Source organism: Sabethes cyaneus, chromosome 3, assembly GCF_943734655.1.
Source record: "Sabethes cyaneus chromosome 3, idSabCyanKW18_F2, whole genome shotgun sequence".
NCBI lineage: Eukaryota > Metazoa > Arthropoda > Insecta > Diptera > Culicidae > Sabethes > Sabethes cyaneus.
In genome coordinates this window covers 167,065,813-167,088,977 of record NC_071355.1, presented here as the reverse complement: position 1 = coordinate 167,088,977, position 23,165 = coordinate 167,065,813, and the positions used below count along the sequence as shown (strand labels likewise).

The 23,165-nt window shown below is 39.6% G+C and overlaps 2 protein-coding genes across 2 annotated transcripts in view; one reads left to right on the top strand and one right to left on the bottom strand.

The window, feature by feature from the left end:
- LOC128741360 (neuroguidin) overlaps positions 1 to 15,036 on the bottom strand; it is a 68,040-nt gene extending 53,004 nt beyond the window's left edge. The window contains exon 1 of the mRNA XM_053837137.1: positions 14,402 to 15,036. Within this exon, the coding sequence (XP_053693112.1) occupies positions 14,402 to 14,410 (9 nt within the window). The 5' untranslated portion in view covers positions 14,411 to 15,036. The remainder of the gene's footprint in view (positions 1 to 14,401) is intronic.
- Positions 15,037 to 20,044: 5,008 nt separating this feature from the next.
- Positions 20,045 to 22,828, top strand: LOC128741477 (septin-interacting protein 1). Its single transcript, XM_053837322.1, has 3 exons — positions 20,045 to 20,157; positions 20,224 to 22,106; positions 22,170 to 22,828. The coding sequence occupies exons 2-3, from the start codon at positions 20,231 to 20,233 to the stop codon at positions 22,757 to 22,759; spliced, it is 2,466 nt and encodes an 821-aa protein (XP_053693297.1). The 5' UTR covers positions 20,045 to 20,157; positions 20,224 to 20,230; the 3' UTR covers positions 22,760 to 22,828.
- The last annotated feature ends 337 nt before the right edge of the window (positions 22,829 to 23,165 follow it).

Below are 23,165 nucleotides of genomic sequence, written 5' to 3'. Positions count from 1 at the left end.
GCTTATCCTGAGATCTGAAGTTTCCCAGTTTAACCGATAGAAAGCGGTTGGAAAGAAACGATGCTAGCCAACGCACGAATGAAACAGAGGCTCCTAGACGTTTCATCTTCACTAAAAGCAGACAATACAAAGTGGTGCCATAGATTTCAAAACACGCGTTTTTTTCTTTCTGCGGCTGAGGTGGTAGTCTGACAGACACCGAAAATCAGACAAATGGAAAAGATGCGTTATATATGGTACTAGCTGACCCGACAAACTTCGTATTGCCACAAATTAACCTGTGTTGTACATAAATCATGAATCACGGATGATCTTTGTCACTATCTCGAGTTTTGCAAGCCCCCCAGTGGGCGGCGCTTCCGACGGCGGGTCACCGGCAACACTCGCGACCGGCTCGTCCTGAATGATCTAGTGTTACTATAGATAGTTTTTGTGGTCTTGTTATTGATTAATGTTTTATGGAAGAGTCTCGAATTTCTCGAGTTGGATTAGTTTTTGAGTTTCGCAAAAATTTCTGTTTTATTTGTATGCGAGTCCATATCCCCCTACCACAGGGGTGAGAGGTCTCTAACTATCATAAAATAAATTCAAGACTCAAAAATCTCCTACATGCTAAATTTGGTTCCATTTGCTTGATTAGTACTTAAATTATAAGGAAATTCGTATTTCATTTGTATGGGAGCCCACCCTCTTAAAAGGGAAAGGGGTCGTAATACACCACAGAAAAAAAATTCTGCCATCTAAAACTCTCACATGCCAAATTTGGTTCCATTTGCTTGAGCAAATGGAGAGTTATGAGCAAATTTGTATTTCGTTTGAATGGGAGCCCCCCCCCCCCTCCTAAAAAGGTAAGAAGTCCTAATTCATAATGGGAAAAATGGTTGCCTCCAAAAACACCCACATGCCAAATATGGTTCCATTTGCTTGATTAGTTCTCGAATTATGAGGAAATTTGTATTTCATTTGTGTAGAAGCCCCCCCTCTTGAAGTGTGGAAGGATCCTAATTCACCGTAGAAAATATTTTTGCCTCCAAAAACCTCCACATGCCGAATTTGGTTCTATTTGCTTGATTAGTTCTCGAGTTATGGGGAAATTTGTATTTCATTTGTATTGGAGCCCCCCCTCCTAATGTGGGAAGAGGTCCTAATTCATCATAGAAAAAATTCTTGCCTCCAAAAACACCTACACACCAAATTTGGTTCCATTTGCTGGATTAGTTCTCGAGTTATGAGGAAATTTGTATTTCGTTTGTATAGGACCCCCCCTCCTAAAGTGGGGAGGGGTCCCAATTCATCATTGAAAAAAAAATTGTCTCCAAAAACACACATATGCCAAATTTAGTTCAATTCGCTTGATTAGTTCTCGAGTTATGAGGAAATTTGTATTTCATTTGTACAGGAGCCCCTCCTCTTAAAGTGGGGAGGGGTCCTAATTCACTATAGAAAATTTTCATGCTCTCGAAAACCTTCACATGCCAAATTTGGTTGCATTTGCTTGATTAGTTCTCGAGTTATGAGGAAATTTGTATGGAAACCCCCCCTCTTAAAGGGGAGAGGAGTTATAATTCCCCTTATAAAGAGGGGAGGGGTCTCAAATTACCCTAGAATAAATTCTTGTCACCGAAAACACCCACATGCCAAATTTGGTTCTATTTGCTTGATTACTTCTCGAGTTATGAGGAAATTTGTATTTCATTTGTATAGGAGCCCCCCCTCCTAAAGTGGGGAGAGGTTCTTATTCATCATAGAAAAAATTCTTGCCTCCAAAAACACCTACATGCCAAATTTGGCTCCATTTGCTGGATTAGCTCTCGAGTTATAAGGAAATTTGTATTTCGTTTGTATAGGAGCCCCCCCCACACTTAAAGTGGGGAGGGGTCCCAATTCATCATAGAAAAAAAATTTGTCTCCAAAAACACACACATGCCAAATTTGGTTCCATTTGCTTGATTAGTTCTCGAGTTATGAGGAAATTGGTATTTCATTTGTACAGGAGCCCCCCCTCTTAAAGTGAGGAGGGGTCCTAATTCAACATAGAAAATTTTCTTGCCCTCGAAAACTTTCACATGCCAAATTTGGTTCCATTTGCTTGATTAGTTCTCGAGTTATGAGGAAATTTGTATGGAAACCCCCCCTCTTAAAGGGGAGAGGAGTTATAATTCCCCTTATAAAGAGGGGAGGGGTCTCAAATTACCCTAGAATAAATTCTTGTCACCGAAAACACCCACATGCCAAATTTGGTTCTATTTGCTTGATTAGTTCTCGAGTTATGCAGAAATTTGTGTTTCATTTGTATGGGAGCCCCCCCTCTTAGTGGGGGGAGGGGTCTCTAACCATCACTAAAACCTTTCCTGACCCCAAAAACCTCTACATGCAAATTTTCACGCCGATTGGTTCAGTAGTTTTTGATTCTATAAGGAACACAGGACAGACAGACAGACAGACAGACAGACAGACAGACAGACAGACAGACAGACAGACAGACAGACAGACAGACAGACAGACAGACAGACAGACAGACAGACAGACAGACAGACAGACAGAAATCCTTCTTTATAGGTATAGATTTTGATTCTGAAGTTTGCAGTGTCTTCCCGACTCAAATCTGCAGTTTTATTGCATCCACTAGGTTGCTAAACATATATGCTCAATTCTAAAATAATTAAATTCGGAATATAAATAACTAGCTGACCCGACAAACTTCGTATTGCCACAAATTAACCTGTGTTGTACATAAATCATGAATCCCGGATGATCTTTGTCACAATCTCGAGTTTTGCAAGCACCCCAGTGGGCGGGGCTTCCGACGGCGGGTCACCGGCAACACTCGCGACTGTCTCGTCCTGAATGATCTAGTGTTACTATAGATATCGACTATAGAGTCTCGAATCTCTCGAGTTCGATTAGTTTTTGAGTTTCGCAAAATTTCTGTTTTATTTGTATGAGAGTCCATATCCCCCTACCACAGGGGTAAGAGGTCTCTAACTATCGTAAAATGAATTCAAGACTCCAAAATCTCCCACATGCCAAATTTGGTTCCATTTGCTTGATTAGTTCTCAAGTTATAAGGAAATTTGAATTTCATTTGTATGGGAGCTCCCTTCTTAAAAGGGGAAGGGGTCGTAATTCACCATAGAAAAAATTTCTGCCATCTAAAACTCCCACATGCCAAATTTGGTTCCATTTGATTGATTAGTTCTCGAGATAAGAGGAAATTTGCATTTCATTTGTATGGAAGCCCACCCTCTTAAAGGGGAGATGGGCCATAACTCGCTTTCTAAAGAAGAGAGGGGCCTCAATTCACCATAGAAAAAAATCTTGCGTCCAAAACCACTTACATGTCAAATTTGGTTCCATTTGCTTGATTAGTTCTCGAGTTATGAGGAAATTTGTTTTTCATTTGTATAGGAGCCCCCCCCCCCCTCTTAAAGTGGGGAAATCCATAGAAAATATACCATAGAAAATATTCTTGCCTACAAAAACACCCACATGATAAATTTGGTTCCATTTGCTTGATTAGTTCTAGAGTTATGAGGAAATTTGTATTTTGTTTGTATGAGAGCCCCCCCTCTTAAAAAGGTAAGGGGTCCTAATTCATCATAGAAAAAATGGTTGCCTCCAAAAACACCCACATGCCAAATATGGTTCCATTTGCTTGATTAGTTCTCGAATTATGAGGAAATTTGTATTTCATTTGTGTAGAAGCCCCCCCTCTTAAAGTGGGGAGGGGTTCTAATTCACCATAGAAAATATTCATGCCCTAGAAAACTTTCCCATGCCAAATTTGGTTCCATTTGCTTGATTAATTCTCGAGTTATGAGGAAATATGCATTTCATTTGTATAGGAGCCCCCCTTTCTAAAGTGGGGAGGGGTCCCAATTCATCATAGAAAAAAATTTTGTCTCCAAAAACACCCACGTGCCAAATTTTGTTCCATTTGCTTGATTAGTTCTCGAGTTATGAGAAAATTTGTATTTCGTTTGTATAGGAGCCCCCCCCCCCTCTTAAAGTGGGGAGGGGTCCTTATTTACCATAGAAAATATTCTTGCCCTCGAAAACTTTCACATGCCAAATTTTGTTCCATTGGCTTGATTAGTTCTTCAGTTAGGAGGAAATTTGTATTTCATGTGTATAGGATCCCCCCCTCCTAAAACGGGGAGGGGTCCCAATTCATCATAGAACAAATTTTTGTCTCCAAAAACACCCACATGCCAAATTTGGTTCCATTTGCTTAATTACTTCTCGAGTTATGAGGAAATTTGTATGGAAGCCCCCCCTTTTAAAGAGGAGAGGAGTTATAATTCCCCTTATAAAGAGGGGCGGGGTCTCAATTTACCATAGAATAAATTCTAGTCACCGAAAACACCCACATGCCAAATTTTGTTCTATTTGCTTGATTAGTTCTCGAGTTATGCAGAAATTTGTGTTTCATTTGTATGGGAGCCCCCCCTCTTAGGGGGAGGGAGGGGTTTCTAACTATCACTAAAACCTTTCCTGGCCCCAAAAAACCTCTACATGCATATTTTCATGCCGATTGGTTCAGTAGTTTTCGATTCTATAAGGAACATACGGACAGACAGACAGACAGACAGACAGAAATCCTTCTTTATAGGTATAGATTGAATAATAGGAATTATTAAGTTAAGTTTAGGTGTCCAACAGACTACCACGTCAGTAACGGGTGGCAACTAAAATTTTGGAATTTTTTTCTCAAGCTGTCAAAACAGACAAAGATACATGAAGAAGATCTGATTTGCCGAAATTAAAGATACATTATCCATTGTTGAAAAAAAAATTAGTGTACATTTGAAAATGGTCCGTAATCGGCTGTTTGGCGAAGCTTTCGTTTGACGTTGAAACAGGAGCGTTGTACGGCCGTCATGTCAACTTTGCGAATGCATCTCTTGATTCTACCAATCAACTGTTTGCAATTCCTAACTCTCCAGTTATTTTTGTACACCAAGGAACTCAAAATTCCGAGGAAATCTTCGATTAGGCGCACTGAGACAGATTTTTCGGATTGTGGTGTTTGGGTAAAAATGGGATCGAATAGATATTCAGGAACGATTACGTTTTTTTTTTTTTTGACGTAATGCGATGATGCTCTATCCGGTCAAAACACGTATTGTCCATCTGCATGATGTTTTTGTAGAAACGGGATCAAAATTTTCTTCAAACATTCGTCTAGTGCATCTTAATTGATAGCCAAACCAGAAGGCTTGTTGTTGAAGAAACGAGAAAAAGAACGATATCCTTTTGCGTCCATAATTTCAACTGGTCTTCCACTACCTTGCTTGCGAATAGTTGTTGGGGATCTTAAGGTAGGGTAAACAGTCGAAGCCGCAACATATTTACTTTTTAAATGTTGTACCGTATACTTTCTGCCGAGATTTATATTGCAATTCGTAGCAGTATACAACACGCTCCCGAAATGCTTCTTGTTTCGACGCCATTTTTAGCAAAACTGGGCAAGCATAAACAAAACAAAAAATATTAACAAAAAGAGGAGAGAGAGAGCCAACACATACATAATCTCATTTCTCTCTGAGCTCGTTTGTTGTTGAGCATAAGGGTCGCGAAAAAATTCCAAAATTTTAGTTGCCACCTGTTATAATCGTTAAGATAAGGGCTCCTCAGCAGCAGAAGGTTAATTTCGCCGAAATGGTTGATTATACTGGTACTTAACCATGTTCAGAGAAATTTCTCAGCATTAAAAGCTTTTTCATATGGCATAAACAATTCTTTGATTAATCCCCCTAAAAGTAGGATAAAAAATTTATTTTTTGAGCAGTAACAGATATAGCAAAACAATGTTCTACAAAATTTTTGAAAAGATTAGTATAAAGAACTTTGCCAAACAAAGTAACCTTCTAGCTATTATAGTTTTAGAGATAAGGAACAATTTTTGTGGAGACTTTTCGAAAATCAATTTTTTGACCACAGTTCTTTCTACAGCATTTATACACATTTGACGTGTTCGACAAACATTTTTAAACTGTCAAATTACATAATTTTCTAGAATATAACAACTTGCTATCGTCAATATTTGAGAGCAAATTGAAGTTTTCTTTTAAAAATCATACAATTTTCAATAGCAATAACTCCTAAACATGCAAATACATGAAACATGCAAATACATTTAAAATCTATGTGAAAGTACAAGAAAAATACTACAAAATGCAATACAAATTAGCTTGACCCTGGCAATCCCTCTACCAAAACACTCGCATTGAAAGTTCAATGTTTTGATACCTATGGGACCACTGTGCGATGGTTGACGCGATCAAACGCAGCTTTAATATCGGTGCAAAAAGTATCCATCTGGGCTCCGTTTTCGATATGCTGGATACAAAATGAAGTGAATTCGACCAAGTTTGTGTTGATAGAGCGACTAGGATAGAACCTGTGCTGATCAGGTGAAGTATAGCAAGTAACGTTACGCCGTAATACCCCACTAATGAGTATTTAAAGCACTTTAGATCCAGCGCATGGTGAAGTGATTCCACGGTAATTTAAAATATCGCTTTCACCTTCTTTTTATACACAGGCCTTCGCAGTCGTTCTCGACATCATTACTAGAAACGTTGGAATGGTGGAGGCAATCTACACCAGACTAAAAAGTACAAGGGTCCATGCCTAGTCGCACGGGCGGGCTTGAAGTAGGACTACGAATGTAGACCAATTCGTCTCCCAATGCCAAAGTCGGTGATTTTTGTACGAATTTCATATAATAGATTCCCCAGTTGCGCAGTAACGGAAGGTTTACTCGCGCTGTTGTATTTTGTACAACACAGCTACAGCTTGTGAGCCGTTGACTTTATCGCGGGAATCCAGCAATAAATAAAATTACTGTTTTCAGTAAAGTCGATCCGCAGACAAAGATCTTTCAAATGGTGGAAAAAGTTCCATAAGTTTTTCACCAAGTGGCATTAGTATTCGAGTGAATTCTGTTACGTTTTAGTATGCCTATAAAATCTATAAAGTTGACGCGAGTAACGAAAGGTAACGGATTGTGTTCTTACATGTGAGAAATTCATAATTTCAACTCTTCAACTAATTTAAATGGTGTACCGAAAAGGTCCGTTTGATAATCTCGAATTCTCAAATTTCTGACTCGTGGGAAGGCAAAAAATGCAAATAATGAAATATTAAATATTCGACTCATATTTTCTCAATTATTAAACGTATTTTAGGGAAACGTGTACTAACGTGTAATGGATTTTTTGAAAAATTTCCAATCGATTGATACCAATATTTCCAATATTTCTAGAATCTATTGACGGATGACTGAGTTATAAGCGTGCAAACTATAACCACTTTTCGTTACATGTTCCCTTTTCGTTTTTCTAAAGTGCATCCCAATATAGAAATCAAAGAAGTAGTCCTACTTCAAAACGGAGGCTAGAAGGATAGGGTTACAAATCAATGCGTCGAAAACTAAATATATGGTAGGAAGAGGCTCCAGAGAAAGCAACGTTTGTCCCCCACGGACAGTGACTATTGACGGCGATGAACTTAAAGTGGTTTATGAGTTCGTATATTAGGGATCTCTGGTCACCGCCGACCATAATTTGTTCAAAATGATGCGAATTTAATTTTGTTTGAGTTTTACAAAATATGTAATATTTTGAAAATTTTGAAAAATTTGTCAAATTTTAAAGATTTTAAAAAAATCTACGCAAGATTTTAGGACATAATTTAAAATAACCTTTAAAAAAAATAGGCAAATCGGGGGAGATAATTTTGAAATAATTGATTTTTAACATTATTTTGCAGTTTTTTCTTGCAGTGTATATGTTCCTGAGAATACAGTTAATTTCCTACAACTTTTTCTTTGACGTCAAATAAATAACTTTTTTTTTCCTGTGTGGACTCATCACTGCGACCAGTATAGTTGATCTATTGTGAGATATCGCCCGGGTGTTTGCTGTATGACCTGCACTGCATTTCTTTTGCTATAATCGCTATTGAATGAGCGATATGCTTATTAAATTTTTTTATGCGTGCTTGTGTGTATTGGTGTTTACCCTTCCTTCAAAGCTTGATCTACTTTATCCACTTATTCCTCACTGCCAGTACTATCCCATATTATAGCCATCCCTGGTGAGGACTCACATTCGTTCCTCTGACCAGTACACCAGGTCGACTTGTTCGTAATAAACATTTACTTTGGCTTAGAAACGTTCAGTTTTGACTTTTTGCATTTTAGCCAAACCGTCAAATTTTCTAATCACAGTTTAATAATTCAGTAGCAGTAGTAGCATCCGCGAATAAATTAATATCACAGTATTTCAAGATTTTTTTCATGTCGTTTATATATAGAATGAATAAGAAACATCCTAATACGCTTCCCTGTGAAACTCCATAGCTAGTTTCTTTGGATACGGATATCCCAGATCAGGGTTGCCACATGCACAGATTATTCTGTGTTTAACAGATATTTGAAATAAATCGCCTGTACAGAATCTGTATGCATAGAATACAGATTTTCGCCAAATTACCTACACAGATTAAACAGATTTTTGAGCTTTTACATGAGTGTGAAAGAGACGGAAATAGTCAGCAAAATGGCTCTTATCTCTTTTACTCTCATTGTTTTGCATTGGACAGATTTTTGCACAGATATTTTTCCACATTGCACAGTTTTTAATGAGTTCGACGTGAAATAGTCTCGAAGGCTCTTTTCAGATCAAGATCTCGGTGCGTGCGTACTAAAAACCTGCCGCAAGACTGATGGTAAGAAACATGGTCAAATGCATTCAAATTTTTATTACCAACCAGTACATTTAACATCTCTGGCGAAGACTCCGACAAATTATGCCAGTTTGTGTTTAGATTGCAATCAAGTCAAGCATCGGTAACGCAGTAGCATCTCATAGAGTTACATGGCGTTAGAGGTATACCTCTAGGCGTTTAGTCATACATTCCGCTGATCTCCGTTATAGTGAATCTAGATCGGTGATGGCCAAACTGCGGCCCACGGGAACTATAGGTTGAATTTATTAATGTCAGAAGTCATTTCGGGCCGCGGATCTATTGAGAAGATCTGATTTAGCCCGCATTATGCTTATACCGTGGCCACCACTGATCTAGATTATTACATCAAACGTTTTTTCGACAAAAATTATAGAAGATTAGAGTTGGGTACCATTGATTCGCCCGCAATCAGATGCGAGGCGATGCACGCGGACTTGGTATGTGTTACTAGTTGTATTTGATTCAAACACTTATCTAGTTTTGATATTCTGAAATATACTAAAAAATAGTGAACAGTGCCCGGAAATCTGCATTTACGGAAGAGTGTTCGATATTTGCCACTACGGAATCGGCTCTCGTATGTTGCCAGATGGCCCGTTGGGAACCTAAGACCAAATTGAATTGGTTTAATCAATCTGGTGAGGTAGTAGAATTAAACGGTAACATTGACATTTCTTTTTTTCCATATCTTTTTAGTGGATCTTTTTTGTCCTTTCGAACTGGGCAGTTTAGCTGCAGTCAGGGATGGAAAAAATCGAGTCATTGACATCACTACTACGGGATTCCACGCTAAATAACGAAAAAATAACATTTTTTTTTAATTTGTCATTTTTGATTTAGCTGAAATTATGCATGGCTGTTCTCTTTGAAAAAAAAGTCATTTTATTATATTAGCTATTTGTTTAAGATCTCGATTGCTTTTTCAAAAGGGCCTAATCAATTATGGTACTAATGCATAAAATATTTAATATTCCAAAAACGGTTTATTTAATCGGAATAATTAATGTCTTCAGCAAAGTTGTAGATAATAAAATTGCCTTTCTAAAAAAATATGTGCACCGTAAATTTTTTTTTGTTGACAAAAAAAAGAAAATAAACCTAAAAAATTAAATATTCAAAAAGCGCATTTTTTATTTTTTTAACATGTTAAAGGTAACAATATATAATACTGATCCTGAAAGTCTCATAACGGGGCAATTTACAGCAAATAAGAACAGAGCTGTTGAGCGCAACTCGCAATCTGTTCATAGAGTTGACTGTAGGATTTACATGCAGAAGATCTCCAAACAAGAAATGCGACAGTAAGTACTAGTGATTTAAACATCATCAGTCGAACATTCGTAGGTGCAGCCGAAACTGTGTTGTAGAGCGTGCGCAGACAGCCATAAATTTTTCCGCACTGTGCGTCCCACTCCAAGTCAGCTTGAAACACGAACCCAAGATTCCCTGCGCTATCTACCCATTCAATGTTGTGTTCTTTCATGGTAACAGCAGGTAACGACTCGATGCGAATAGCGTTACGACGGCGACCAGTGACGAAAATAGCCTCTCTTTTCGATTGATTCACGTGTAGTTCATTTCTATCAGACTAATCAGCTACCCCAGCAAGATCTTCATTCACCATTCTATTAAGCTCATCAGCACACGGACCAAGACATCGGCATAGATTTGTATTGAGCACCATTTTAGCACTGTTGGGAGATCGTTGATATAGCAACTGAATAACAAGGGCCCGATTACCGACCCTTGTGGTACGCCAGAGGTTATTACGCCAACCTCAGAGCATAGTCCACCACTATATACTGTTTGAGTTCTTCTGGAGAGGTACGATTCGACGGGGCTTAGTGCACTAGCAGTAAAGTTAAACTTTGTCGCGAGCTTCGAACAACTTGCGATGCAGGATTGTATCAAACGCTTTGGAAAAGTCTAGCAGGAGCAATACAGCAGACCCTTTTTTGTCGGTTGCAGCTACTAAATCATCATATACGCCTAGCGTTGCTGTTTTTATACTAAAACCAGCTTGCCAATCCGATAAATAGATGGTTCTCAGTTATGTAAACTGACATTTGTTGCTTCAACAGTTTTTCGAATGCTTTCGATATTGAGCACAAAATGCTGATACGTCTGAGATTTGGAAGCGTGTTCAAATGCGGTTTTTTACAGAGTGGAATGATTTTCGCTTGCTTCCAACACGTGGTAAAGGGGGAAGATTCTATTAAGGGTTATTATAGATAGAGTTTATTCCACTGTGTTATCTAAAAGCAAGCAAAGCCTGGGTGCTAATTCCGTTATCGAAATTTGACCTCCTGTTTTTATACGACAGACTTCGCAACCAGCTGTTAGAATACAGGACAGTGCAGGGTCTGTGCTACGATCCTATTGACTCTAACAGCCTCTTCCAGCCGAGATTCGAACATACGACGACTGGCTTATTATTATAACATAAGTCCGTGGCAGCTAGAATCACACGCGTTTACCATATCTTCGACTTGCAAACCTCCTAACTTTGGAATCGCCAAAAACATGGAACGCACTGGTAACAGAATTGATTCCGTAAGCCAGCGTTTTTTTTGCTCCGGTCAATCTCGTGTGCTGCCGTGTCCTTGTCAGAGGCCGGCCGGATTCAGTCGCTTTGACGATTTCCAATTTTTTTTACCCCATCCCGGACTATATAGCGCATAACGCTACACGGTGGTAGTGCGCGCTCGATGTATCCTGGTTGGCACTTTCAAAATCATCCCATTCTCTCGCTCTATCTCGTGCGCGCCCCCGTTCACCCTCCCCCCGTTCCTCCCACCCCATCACGGCATCCTGGCCGGATGCTGTATCACCACCCGCTCACTCGTATTCGGTGGTCAAGTGAAGTGGATCAGCACATTGAGGAATCCAAATCCAAACAGCAGCAACAACATCGACGACGGGCAGAGCGAAAATGTATCCCGCGCTGGTCGGATGCAAATTGCAGGGTTGGAGAGAATGGTGCCGCTGCTGGTCCCGTTGGCGTGTTTAAATAAAAATTCTGCCAGGCAGGACCCTCCCACCATCCGTCCACCGACTGAATCGCGAAGCACAGGGCTATAATGGAAAGGATGGTTGAGAGAGAGAGAGAAAGCAACAAAAAAAAAAATACAATTTTGGATAACGGGGCTAAGGTAGCCCCCTCTGCGTTGTGCATTTGAGGACTGACTGTGTCGCGGTGTTGCTGGCCGGTTCTGACATGTTCTATCAGCGTTGCTAAGGGAATGCAGTCGAATGTAGGTGAAAATAGAAAAAAAGAAACGAGGACTCTTGGAAAACGAGCATTTTAATGTAAAATTTATTGAATGATCTACTAGTTAAATTCTACAGTAAAATATTGAAGTTCTAACGAAAGATTCTGAGTTCTTCAGTAATCCTTAAAAATGTTTAAGTTTTATGCCTGCCTCTATTAGGAAGTTCCCGAAAATGGTGACTATATCTATTCCGTCGAAAATACGATAAATGCAAATTGAAACAAAAACTACAGCTTATAATATAAACGTATTATAGGGGTCCACGATATATGAGAAAACTCTTCGCATACTGGATTCAAACGAAAACATGTAAGCCATGTATAATATAAATTTCGTTTTACGAGCTGATTGTACAGTGTAATAGAGTAATCGACTACTTACACAACATACAAGTTGATTTGTTTAAACCATTAACGGCAAAACTAATAATCAACCAGATTATTCAAAATCCGACATGTAATTCTTAGTGAAATTGGTCAGCATTAACCCGTGCCTCATGAAGTTTGAACTTTGTATGGGATTTATCGACAAAACTGTCATTACAAGTGGACGATAGTTGTGATCGTTCATACTCGTGTTCAGTGACATTGCAAAGTCCTCTAAAATAGTTACGAGGTTTGAATCAAGGCGAAAACTGTGTGGTTTTAAATATTTTCCGAATTCGAATCTCGCTTAGGCACTGACCGACGCACCCTGAGCTTCTGGGAATGATCAGACATCAGCCAGCCTCTCAGTTTGCCTCGGAGTACGACACTGTACTGGTCTGACAATCCAGTCATCGTAGATCCGAATCATAACTGGGTGAGGAAGAGTTGTAAGAGCTAATAGGATCATAGTACAAACTTCGCAATTGTCCTGTACTCTAACAGCTGCAAAGCTTATATAGTAAAAACAGAAGGCCACGCTCCGAAAGCGAAATGTGACCACCAAGGAGTTACTTTTTTGATCATTTTTTTTTTATTACAGTCACTTTAAAAACTAGGGTCATTTGTGATTTCTGCAGGGTTAGGATTTGAACCCGAGTTCTCAGCGTGAGAGGCGTGAATGCTAACCACTATCACCGGGAACCCTTTTTGATCATTAAACCGGGAACCCTTTTTTGATCATTAAATTAGAAATTATTCAGAAAATAGATAAAGAACACTAGCGAGCCGCGTGACTAACATGGGAACTCCCGCAATTAGCGGTACAAAATGTCTAGAACAAAGCTTTGGCCTCTTAGAATTGAGCCTTCGAGACCAAATGTTTTCCACTTCGCGATTCTCTGATCTAGTTCTAGTCAAAAATAGCCCAGGGTTCCGGGTAAACGCTACTGATCTTTATAACGACTACATCCAGAGATCGAAAATATGGCATATCAAGACTAACAAATAGCTTCCGACTGCTCTTTATGAACACACAAACTATTTTGACGGGCAACCGACGAGCATTTAGATCAAAAGATTTACCGAGAAATTCGACTGTTGGCAGGTCTTAACTAAAGAGAATTTTAATGAATAAAAGCGATTGTGAACAGTTAATTTCATGTCATTTCGTAACGTTTTGGTAACAAACGTGTACTCTGGCGCTGCAGGATTATAATTTAAGTACAAAATCCAGCGTTACTCTCAGTTCGCTTAGCTAATTTTGATTTTGAAATATTTGTAATAAAATTTTTATTCCAACAAAATGCGGTAGAGTTAACCGAGCATTTTCAACATACTTAAACTTAATAATTCCTGATGTTAGCTTACCAATACGGATCAGGTTTAACCACCAAAATTGCCAGTTACTCTAGATTAGAAGAAAATATTCTTGGTAGCCTTAGTGGAAACTCCATTTAACAGTAAATGTATGAAATAAGTTGAATTTTATTCCATGCTTCAGTTTTATGAAGGTTATTAACCATTAAATGTGATGTTTGTGAAATAAACACTCATAGGCCATTTAAATTTGGTGAAAAGCTTACTGTAAATAATGAGAAAAACGAAATATCAGTGCTTTCAATAGTTGTTTGAAATAATTATCACCATCATAAAACTTCTGCGTAAAACCAAATCATCACAGCACGAAAAGAACATGCAAAAACATTCAAAGTCGCAACTCGCCGAGTTTGTCCAATTCCGGCCAAGTCCCCCTGTTTTCGAAGCAACCGTTTTGTGATTGCAGAGACAATATCCCGACCCCTCTCTGATGCTAAGAAAGCAGAAAAAACCCTTCGCAACAGTGTATACACGTACAAACACATTTTCATTCCTTCATTCACCGGTCCCATGGAATCCATCACGCGCTATTATTAATGAGCACCACCGGTATAAATCCACCGCCAGTGAAAGACGACCGAAAGGAAGCAGGAGAACTTGCGGCATTATAACAACCTGAATGCAACTTACCTGTACCATTTTCTGGCCTTTCCCGTTTGTGCTTGGCTACTGCCTTGAATCCGCCGCTGTTGCGTTTTGTTTACTTTTCCCCCTTTGCAGCGAGAAATTTGCAGCTCTCTTCGGTTCACGGGCACTGTCTTGCCACTTTCCACACACACTCGATCCCGTGGACAACCACTCTAGTGCATTCGCGATCCGCAGGATTCACAAGCTATTTTGCGACAGAAATTCCGGCTGAGCCAAACGTTGGCAAATCTTTCACTAATCTCCTTCCAAAGGATGGTCACAGTCACGCACTTTTGATTGCTGCCTGAGCACTAGCAATATCTGGACAAAAAACACGATAGCGGCACTCGCGAAATTTCGCGTCTAGCTTCCACATGAACTTTACAGCAATTGAAACGACGGCCGATGGTAGTCACGGATTGTTCCCCCTAGTTGGAAATATACAATCTCGGCGTGTATGCTGTGTGCATATAAGGACGACAACTGCATACATACACACCAAAACGAGTCCTGACGGTTACCAACACTCACGCGCACCCTGTCAGGATGAACATAGGTAAATGCACGCACGCCGTAAGGAAGGATGCAGGATGCGACCGATTTCACGGAACACGCGACGAGGAACCACGCTGCCAATGCTCTTACCACCGGGAACGAAAACAAAAACAAAAGTGTTCATATATTTGACAGCGCTGTCAGCATGGCGGCGCAATACCAGAGATGCCAGATTTTCTCAAAAATCGGTAAAAATGCTCGAACTACTCGACTACTCGAAATTCGAATCAAGCCTACTCGAAATCCAATAGAGATTGTTTCCATTTATTGTCTTACGCACACTTCACCGCGTATGCACCTTTTCCCGTGCGTAATGGCGGCTTGTGGGTACAACCTTCGGAAAATATTAGCAAGCAAGCCAACTTTATTCACGTCAGGTTAACATTTCCACCCTTGATTATTGTTGTAGAACTATATAAAGCGTACATGAGCAAAGTTGCCAAAAGCGCAGATAAACGATTTTTAAAAGTGTACCAGTGTTTCCAGTTTGACGATCAGATGTATTAATGCAACAGAAGCGACTGGACTCACTTACAAGTTTAGCTGAAACTTTTATAACTCTGAATATTGTCAATTGCAAGGAAAATTGTTCTATCCAAAGCGCGATATCGCTCATAAAAGTGCTATTTTGCATTAAATCGTTTCGGTATCTTCGGCGCACTTTTTCGTTAGCTTCCAAGCAATAAGTGCGCCGAAGATACCGAAACGATTTAATGCAAAATAGCACTTTTATGAGCGATATCGCACTTTGGATGGTACAATTTTCCTTGCAATTGACAATAACAATAACAATGAGAGATGGAACTAACATATCGATATCAGATATCGATTTGGACATCTATTGAGATTGCTGATGTTTGCCGCACGCACACATCGACGCGCGATTTGTTGTTGATGTTGTTAGATTTTGCATTGATTTTACACGTTTGTTTTTGTTTTCCCCCAGTTATACCCCGGTAAAAAAACATACGTTTGAGTAGAGCTATAGAGCTTGCTAAGCCCAGTGCAGAAAGCTACAAAAACTTATCGTTTATCACTCAAACGTATGTTTTTTACCGGGGTATAACTGGGGGAAAACAAAAACAAACGTGTAAAATCAATGTAAAATCTAACAACAGCAACAACAAATCGCGCGTCGATGTGTGCGTACGATAAACGTCAGCAAGCTCAATATGCCCACCAATACACGCTAAATAATCGTTAATAAAACTGTGAGGATATTACAGTTAGCATGCCCTTGGCAGCTTTATTCACGTCGAGTTGATATTTCCAGCCTTAATTGTTGTTGTAGAACATTCAACCATATGTGATCGAAGTTCCCAAAAGCAAATAAATATTGTCGAAAACTGTACCCACTAGCCGCCATTAAGCGCGCGAAAAGGTGGATACAGACACCACGCGTATAACAAAAAGCTCAATTGTCGAAAAGTGTACCCACTATTAGCTGCTATTAGGCGCGCGACAAGCTGGCGCTAGAAAATAACGCTACTGTTTTTCCTGACTCACTGCGAATATCCAGCTTTTTACAAGTCATAATGGCGGACAGCCTAACTCGTGTTCGTAATATTTCAACAGCCTTTTTGACATTTATGGGCCCTATTCTGTAAGTCACGTCGAGCAACTCGGCTCGACTCAGTCACTGTCGAGTGTCGAGTTCAAGAAGAACGGGCAGCATAGCGGCTCAACGCACGACCAAAACAAAGCTAGCTCAGGCGCCACTTGCTAACCGTCTAGTCACTTGCTTTTTGGCGGTGGACTCAGCCGAGTTACTCGACAAAATCGGGTCGCGTGTGACTTACATAATACCAAAAGTAGACTAGTCGAGCAAAGTGACACTCGACGTGACTTACAGAATAGGGCCCATAGTGGCGACAATGTCAAAATTGGAATGATAATTAGCTGTCAGTGTCGTTCCAATCGAGCAGACGACCAATCCAACGCATATGCAAGAAAGAAAAAGAAAATACGCATTGCATACTTTTGGGATGACATGTCGCCACTCTGTATACAGTCACTCTACACTCATGAACTGACATCCAAGCTAGGGTACTCAACCTGTGTGAATTTTTGTAACGGCCGCAATCCCTAACAGGTCGTTCCTCGTTCACGTTCAAATAACTGCTCGATTTCGGTAATTTTGGCGATTCCACTGACGAACTGACATCCATAGGGTGCTCAACTTGTGTAAATTTTTGTACCGGCCGTTCCTCGTTCACGTTCAAATAACTGCTCGATTTCAATGGTTTTGGCGATTCGTTAGTCAGCGGCGCCACTGGCATTCCAACACATTTGTCGACCAACATTTGAAAAGGGCGGATAAACCAACTGTCAAACAGAACGAGTGAGCAACTCCAGCAAAAACTAAACAAAACGGGTGAGAGTTACTTTTTGCTGGACCAGCATAGGAAAATCAACCCTCACTCGGTTTGTTTACGCTTGCGGTATTCGCCCTTTTGTTAATTCTATCTTCATTTATTTTGAGTGTAGTCGGCGCTGAAAATTACTCTAATTTTACACGCAAAACAAAAAAAAATACACACAAAAATAGAAAAATTTATCACAGTGCAACACCCATGCCCCTGATGGTTAGTTTTAACCAGGCGTATGAAACTGAAGGGTAAAGATGAGGCTAACATCTTTTTACGCTTCCTACACGTCCGACACAAGAAGAAAAAAAGCAAAAAAGTAATTTTGTTCGAGCGCTTACCAATACACATTCATCCGAGGCTGAAGTTAGAGCGGGCTACTCACAAATACATTTGGTCCGAGGCAAAGTTTGTTATGGGCTAGATGAGATGTTGGCTACACGAAAAATGTATGGGAATGACATTTGTGACAGTGGGGTGGTTTTAACCAAGTTCTGAGAGCTAATGAGATATGCACAGGTGAGGAAGAGAGCTTCGACAAGTTTCACTGATTTTTCGTTAGATTTTTTTTACATTGGTATGGATGCTTATCGCATTATAAATTTGTTCAAACTATCCGGATTGAAATGAGATGAATTTTATCTATCAAATAAAAGCAAATGAACATCAAAAATTCATCCGATTTTAACTCGGACAGAAAAAATAGTATTTTCATCCTCACCTTATATGCTCTCATTGAGCAAAAAAAACTATCAATCCGTCAAATATGAAATGGTTCACATTCTGAACTGATTTTAACCACTCAAGGAGAAATAACCATCGAACTGTCAAATTTTAACCAAAAAGTTAAAAATTTCGCGAAATGGTTCACAGCCTTGGCAACCCTACCTGTAGCGTCGCCTCATTTTGTGACGGTTTCAGGAAACATAGTAGATGCCCGGGGGTTGACTTTTCAGCAATTTTACGAGTTCTACGCAAATTCATATTTGAGCATTAATTATGCTTACTCAACAATAAATTACTGAAGATATGCTTGCCAATCAAAGGTTGTCCCTCGGGCTGTACACCCCTTGTCAAATTGGAGATAAACAGAGACGTCAAATTGCTAAATTGCAGATGTGTGTGTGAGACGCAAAAAAACACGCTAATAATTTTCACTTGGGACTCTAAGAAGGTGAATTCTCGCGTCACTTTTTATTTCGTCCAATGTAACAAATGTAAACAAATCCGGTTTATCACAACAAATTATTGCTTTTTTTAAACTCTATGTTATACAAAAACACCTGCCCAAATAGAATTATTTTGAGGTGAAAAAATTAGCATTATCAAAATGTCCAATGTGCACATTCGAATTACGAATGACTGACTGTTACTTCGGTCGTTCTCATCTGATGTCCAAAGTGCAAAAAAAATCAAAACAAACCCAATCTGTACATTGGACGTTTAGCAAGTGAAAGTTTTTTTTCGCATTATTTATGCATTTTAAGTGAAACAAGCGGTCTCGCTTAATTTATATGCAATAGCCTGGAAAAATAAAACCGTCCAAAGTACAGCATGTGATGGTAAACAGTCCAATGTAACTTTTTCTATAATAAACCAAAACTGCTTATTTTTTATTAGATTTTTAAAATCTCCGTTAAATATTGAAAGTTATTATTCATCAACCACGTTGAGTGAATGACTGAAAATTATTTCATTTTGAAACAATTTAAAGTTCAATTCGAAGAACTTCGATCTCGTTTTTCTCAATATGGTGGAATTGTTACATTGGACGAAATCAAAAGTGACGCGAAAATTTTCCCCAGGATTCTCCGCAATAAATATTCACATAAATAAATTTTCCCGTAATTTCGGGATAATACGCCGTTTACCCTATTTATAGTATTTAACGCCTGTAGCCCGCCACTTGCGTCCGCCTTTTTCGTTTTCAAGTTTTTCAAGCAGTTTTATTTTACCATTTTTGAAAATATGGCATCTCTGGGAAGTCTACACGCTTAAAAAATTTGACCCACTTTCACGAAAAGCGGAACAGCTCAAAACATGCGTATTTTTTACACACTATTTTGAGTAACTCTTACTCCTTTTATGACTTCAACGTAGAAGCTCATTAATGAGCAATATTTACTCAAAAATGAGTGCCATTTCACTCAAAACTGAGTAGTACTTACACAAATTACGACTAAATTTAACTCAGTTTTATAACTTATGGTCGGACTAAACTACTCAGAATTGAGAAATTGCCATTACTCATATTTTTGGGCTGTTCCACTTTTTGTCAAAGTGAGTCGGTTTTTACTCATTTTTGAGTTGAAAGTCACTCATTTCTGAGTTAATCTTATTCATTCGCGGGTTAATTTTTTTAAGCGTGTACACGCTTAAAAAATTTAACTCTCGAATAAATAAAGTTAAATTTATTTATGTTCAGATGTTAAATTTATTTATTTATTTTCAGAGTTAAATTTACTCGTAATTTGTGTAAGTACTACTCAGTTTTGGGTGAAATGGCACTCATTTTTGAGTAAATATTGCTCATTAATGAGCTTCAACGGTGGAACTCATAAAAGGAGTAAGAGTTACTCAAAATAGTGTGTAAAATATACGCATGTTTTGAGCTGTTCCACTTTTCGTGAAAGTGGGTCAAATTTTTTAAGCGTGTAGATTAAATGACAGAACAGAGGTAAACAATAAAGTGATAGTGGTGAAATGGTGAATTATTGCTGCGGATCGTTGTGAATCGTATAAAATTTATAAAATAGTCGCCACGAAACGGAATAAAGCTTTAAAATCTAGCAATAAGCGTATATAATTAAATTTTGAGTGTTGCTCTGTAAACAACCGGTTAGTTTCAGTAATTTTCAGCTGTAATCCATTGTAAACGACCCATATTCAACTAACTCGTTTCAGTACTAGAATGGCCGATGAAGAATACGAGAGGTTCGAAATTACCGATTATGATTTGGACAACGAATTCAACCCGAACCGGCAACGCCGTAGGCCAACCAAGCACCAACAAATATACGGCATTTGGGCTGATGAGGATTCCGATAACGAATGCGACGACGGCGCTGGTCCTTCCCGGCGAGGACGAAGTCGTCCTGGTAAGAAACCAAAGGATTATTCTGCTCCTATAGGATTCGTTGCTGGGGGAATACAGCAGGCCGGCAAAAAGAAAGAAGAAAAAAAGGCAAGTGAGCCAGAGGATGACGATGAGGAGGAAGACGAAAAAAGACCGCGTTTCGGAACAGTGGTTAACAGTGGAACCAGTTCTGAGTCGGAATCGGAAGTGGCTGCAAAGGCAAACGATTTTCGATCGATGGCTGGATTCCGTCGTTTCACATCGCAAAGTGCGGCGGGTAACGTTGGTAAAGGAATGGGAGGCTGGGAGCAGCACACGAAAGGAATCGGCGCCAAGCTTCTTCTACAAATGGGCTATCAACCGGGGAAGGGCTTGGGAAAAGATTTGCAAGGTATTGCCGCTCCCATTGAAGCTCACTTAAGGAAAGGGCGAGGCGCTATCGGGGCCTATGGACCAGAGAAAAAAACAGTAGTCAAAGATCAAAAGCAAAAAGCAGTAAAAGATGAATCGAAAGAAACCTCAGAGACCGATCCTGGGTCACAATGGAAGAAGGATAAGCATAAAGGTCGCTATTTCTATAAAAGCGTCGAAGATGTTATAGAAAAGGGAAAGCGATCCTATGCACTTTTTGATAAAAGTTCTAAACTGGGGAACGTAAAGGTAATAGACATGACTGGTCCAGAAAGTCGAGTTCTGAGTGGTTACCATGCACTTGGACAGACTAAAGTTGTGGATGAGGATCTCTACGATACGAAACCTTCCAAGGAAACGAGTAATTTTGCATTGCCGGAACTAATGCACAATTTGAACCTAATCGTGGAACTTTGTGAGCAAGACATTATCGCAATTGATAAACAAAAATGTTCAACAAAAGATCGGGAAGAGCAACTGGAACTGGAAAAGGAAAACCTTATACGCATTACTCAGTTGGAAGAGGATTATATTCAAACGCTAGAAGGGGCATTGGAGTTGGTAAAAGCCCTTGTAGAGCCCGATAGTGGATCAGTTACATTGGAAGACTGTGAAAGAATTTTTATTCGTATGCAATCGGAATACCCGTCTGAATACAAAGAATTTGGTCTTGCCGATTTAGCCACTGGAGTTGTAGCCCCGCTCATTGCTACCCGTTTAAAAGATTGGAACCCTTTTGTCGATCCAACTATGCATCTGGAACTATTCAAACGGTGGCGTTCTATTCTGGGTTCGTCAGACATTGAGAAACGCAATTTTTTGGATCCCTATTCTGGTCTTATCTGGTCTGGACTGATTCCAAGCATACGCACAACTGCAACGACGTGGGATCCGAGGATACATCAGCCGATGATAGCCTTGTTGGATGCCTGGGCACCATTGTTGCCCTCTTGGATTTTGGACAACGTTTTAGAACAAATCATTATGAACAAACTCAGCGCAGCCGTTGCCAAGTGGGACCCACTCACAGACACTATTCCAATTCACGTTTGGATTCAACCGTGGGCTGGCATTCTTGGTGCCAAAATGGAAGAAAATATCTATCCAACAATACGGGAGAAGCTGAGCAAAGCCTTGAAGGCTTGGAATCCAGAAGATCGATCAGCACGTGCCATGATCACTCCTTGGAAGGGTGTCATGGCTGAAGAAGATTTGCAGGTGTTCCTAACGAAACATATTATTCCGAAGCTGGAGCTGCGTCTCACTGAGCTTGTCATCAATCCTTTACAACAAGATTTGGGTAAGTTAACAACATGCAAAAATATGCCCCTACCAAAATTTACATCTAACATTTTACTTGTAGAAATTTTCAATCAAGTGTGGGAGTGGAATGAACTTATTTCTACCCTGCAGATGGCATCCATGCTCGATAAATACTTTTTCCCTAAATGGATTCAGACGTTAGTACTGTGGTTGAACCAATCGCCCAACTTCGACCAAGTAACTCGCTGGTACCAGGGCTGGAAGTCACAATTCACCGACGACATCATTCGACAGACCAACATCAAGGAAAACTTCCGCAAAGCGTTGGAGCTGATGCAGCGTTCAATCGGCATTTCCACTGGAACTTCAACGTCATCTAGTACGGCGGAAGCATTGGATACGACGCCAGTGGCGACTTCCACGTCCTCGAAACTGCCATCGCTGATGGACGTTCATGTTGATGTCTCGCCAGCACTGGAATTTAAAGAACTGGTGTCGCAAAAGTGTGCCGAGCGAGGAATCATATTTGCCCCGATGCCAGGTCGACGAGAGTCAGGCAAACAGGTCTATCGAGCTGGAAAACTATTTTGCTACATTGACCGGTCCGTCTGCGTGGTTAGTTTAGACGGCGGTGTCAATTGGACACCGATTTCACTGTCAGCCATGCTGGAACGAGCGGTGAACGGGTAAGAACTGTATGTATGCCAATTGATGACAGTTTTACTATCGACTTAAAAAAATTCCTGTAACAATACTTGATTGCACGATAATACATTTTGTGTATCATGGAAAAACTTTTTCTTTCTTAGTGAATCTAGGTACAAAACGAAAGCATTAAAAACATGTTTGAAAAACAACATTGTGAATCACATGTTCTGTGTTTGATAACACTATACTTTATTTTAGTCTCGCGATCGTACAAGCATGGCAATAACGTTGTACAGTGATGGTTAAGTTTTGGTACGGTTGGAAAAATTGGAGGTTAACTTAAATAAGTTTGGAAACCATCGAACATAAAATCCAATGAACTATCATTTCAATTCATTCATAACATATACGCAATAATTTTGATGGGTTTCAAATTCTATCGTATCAC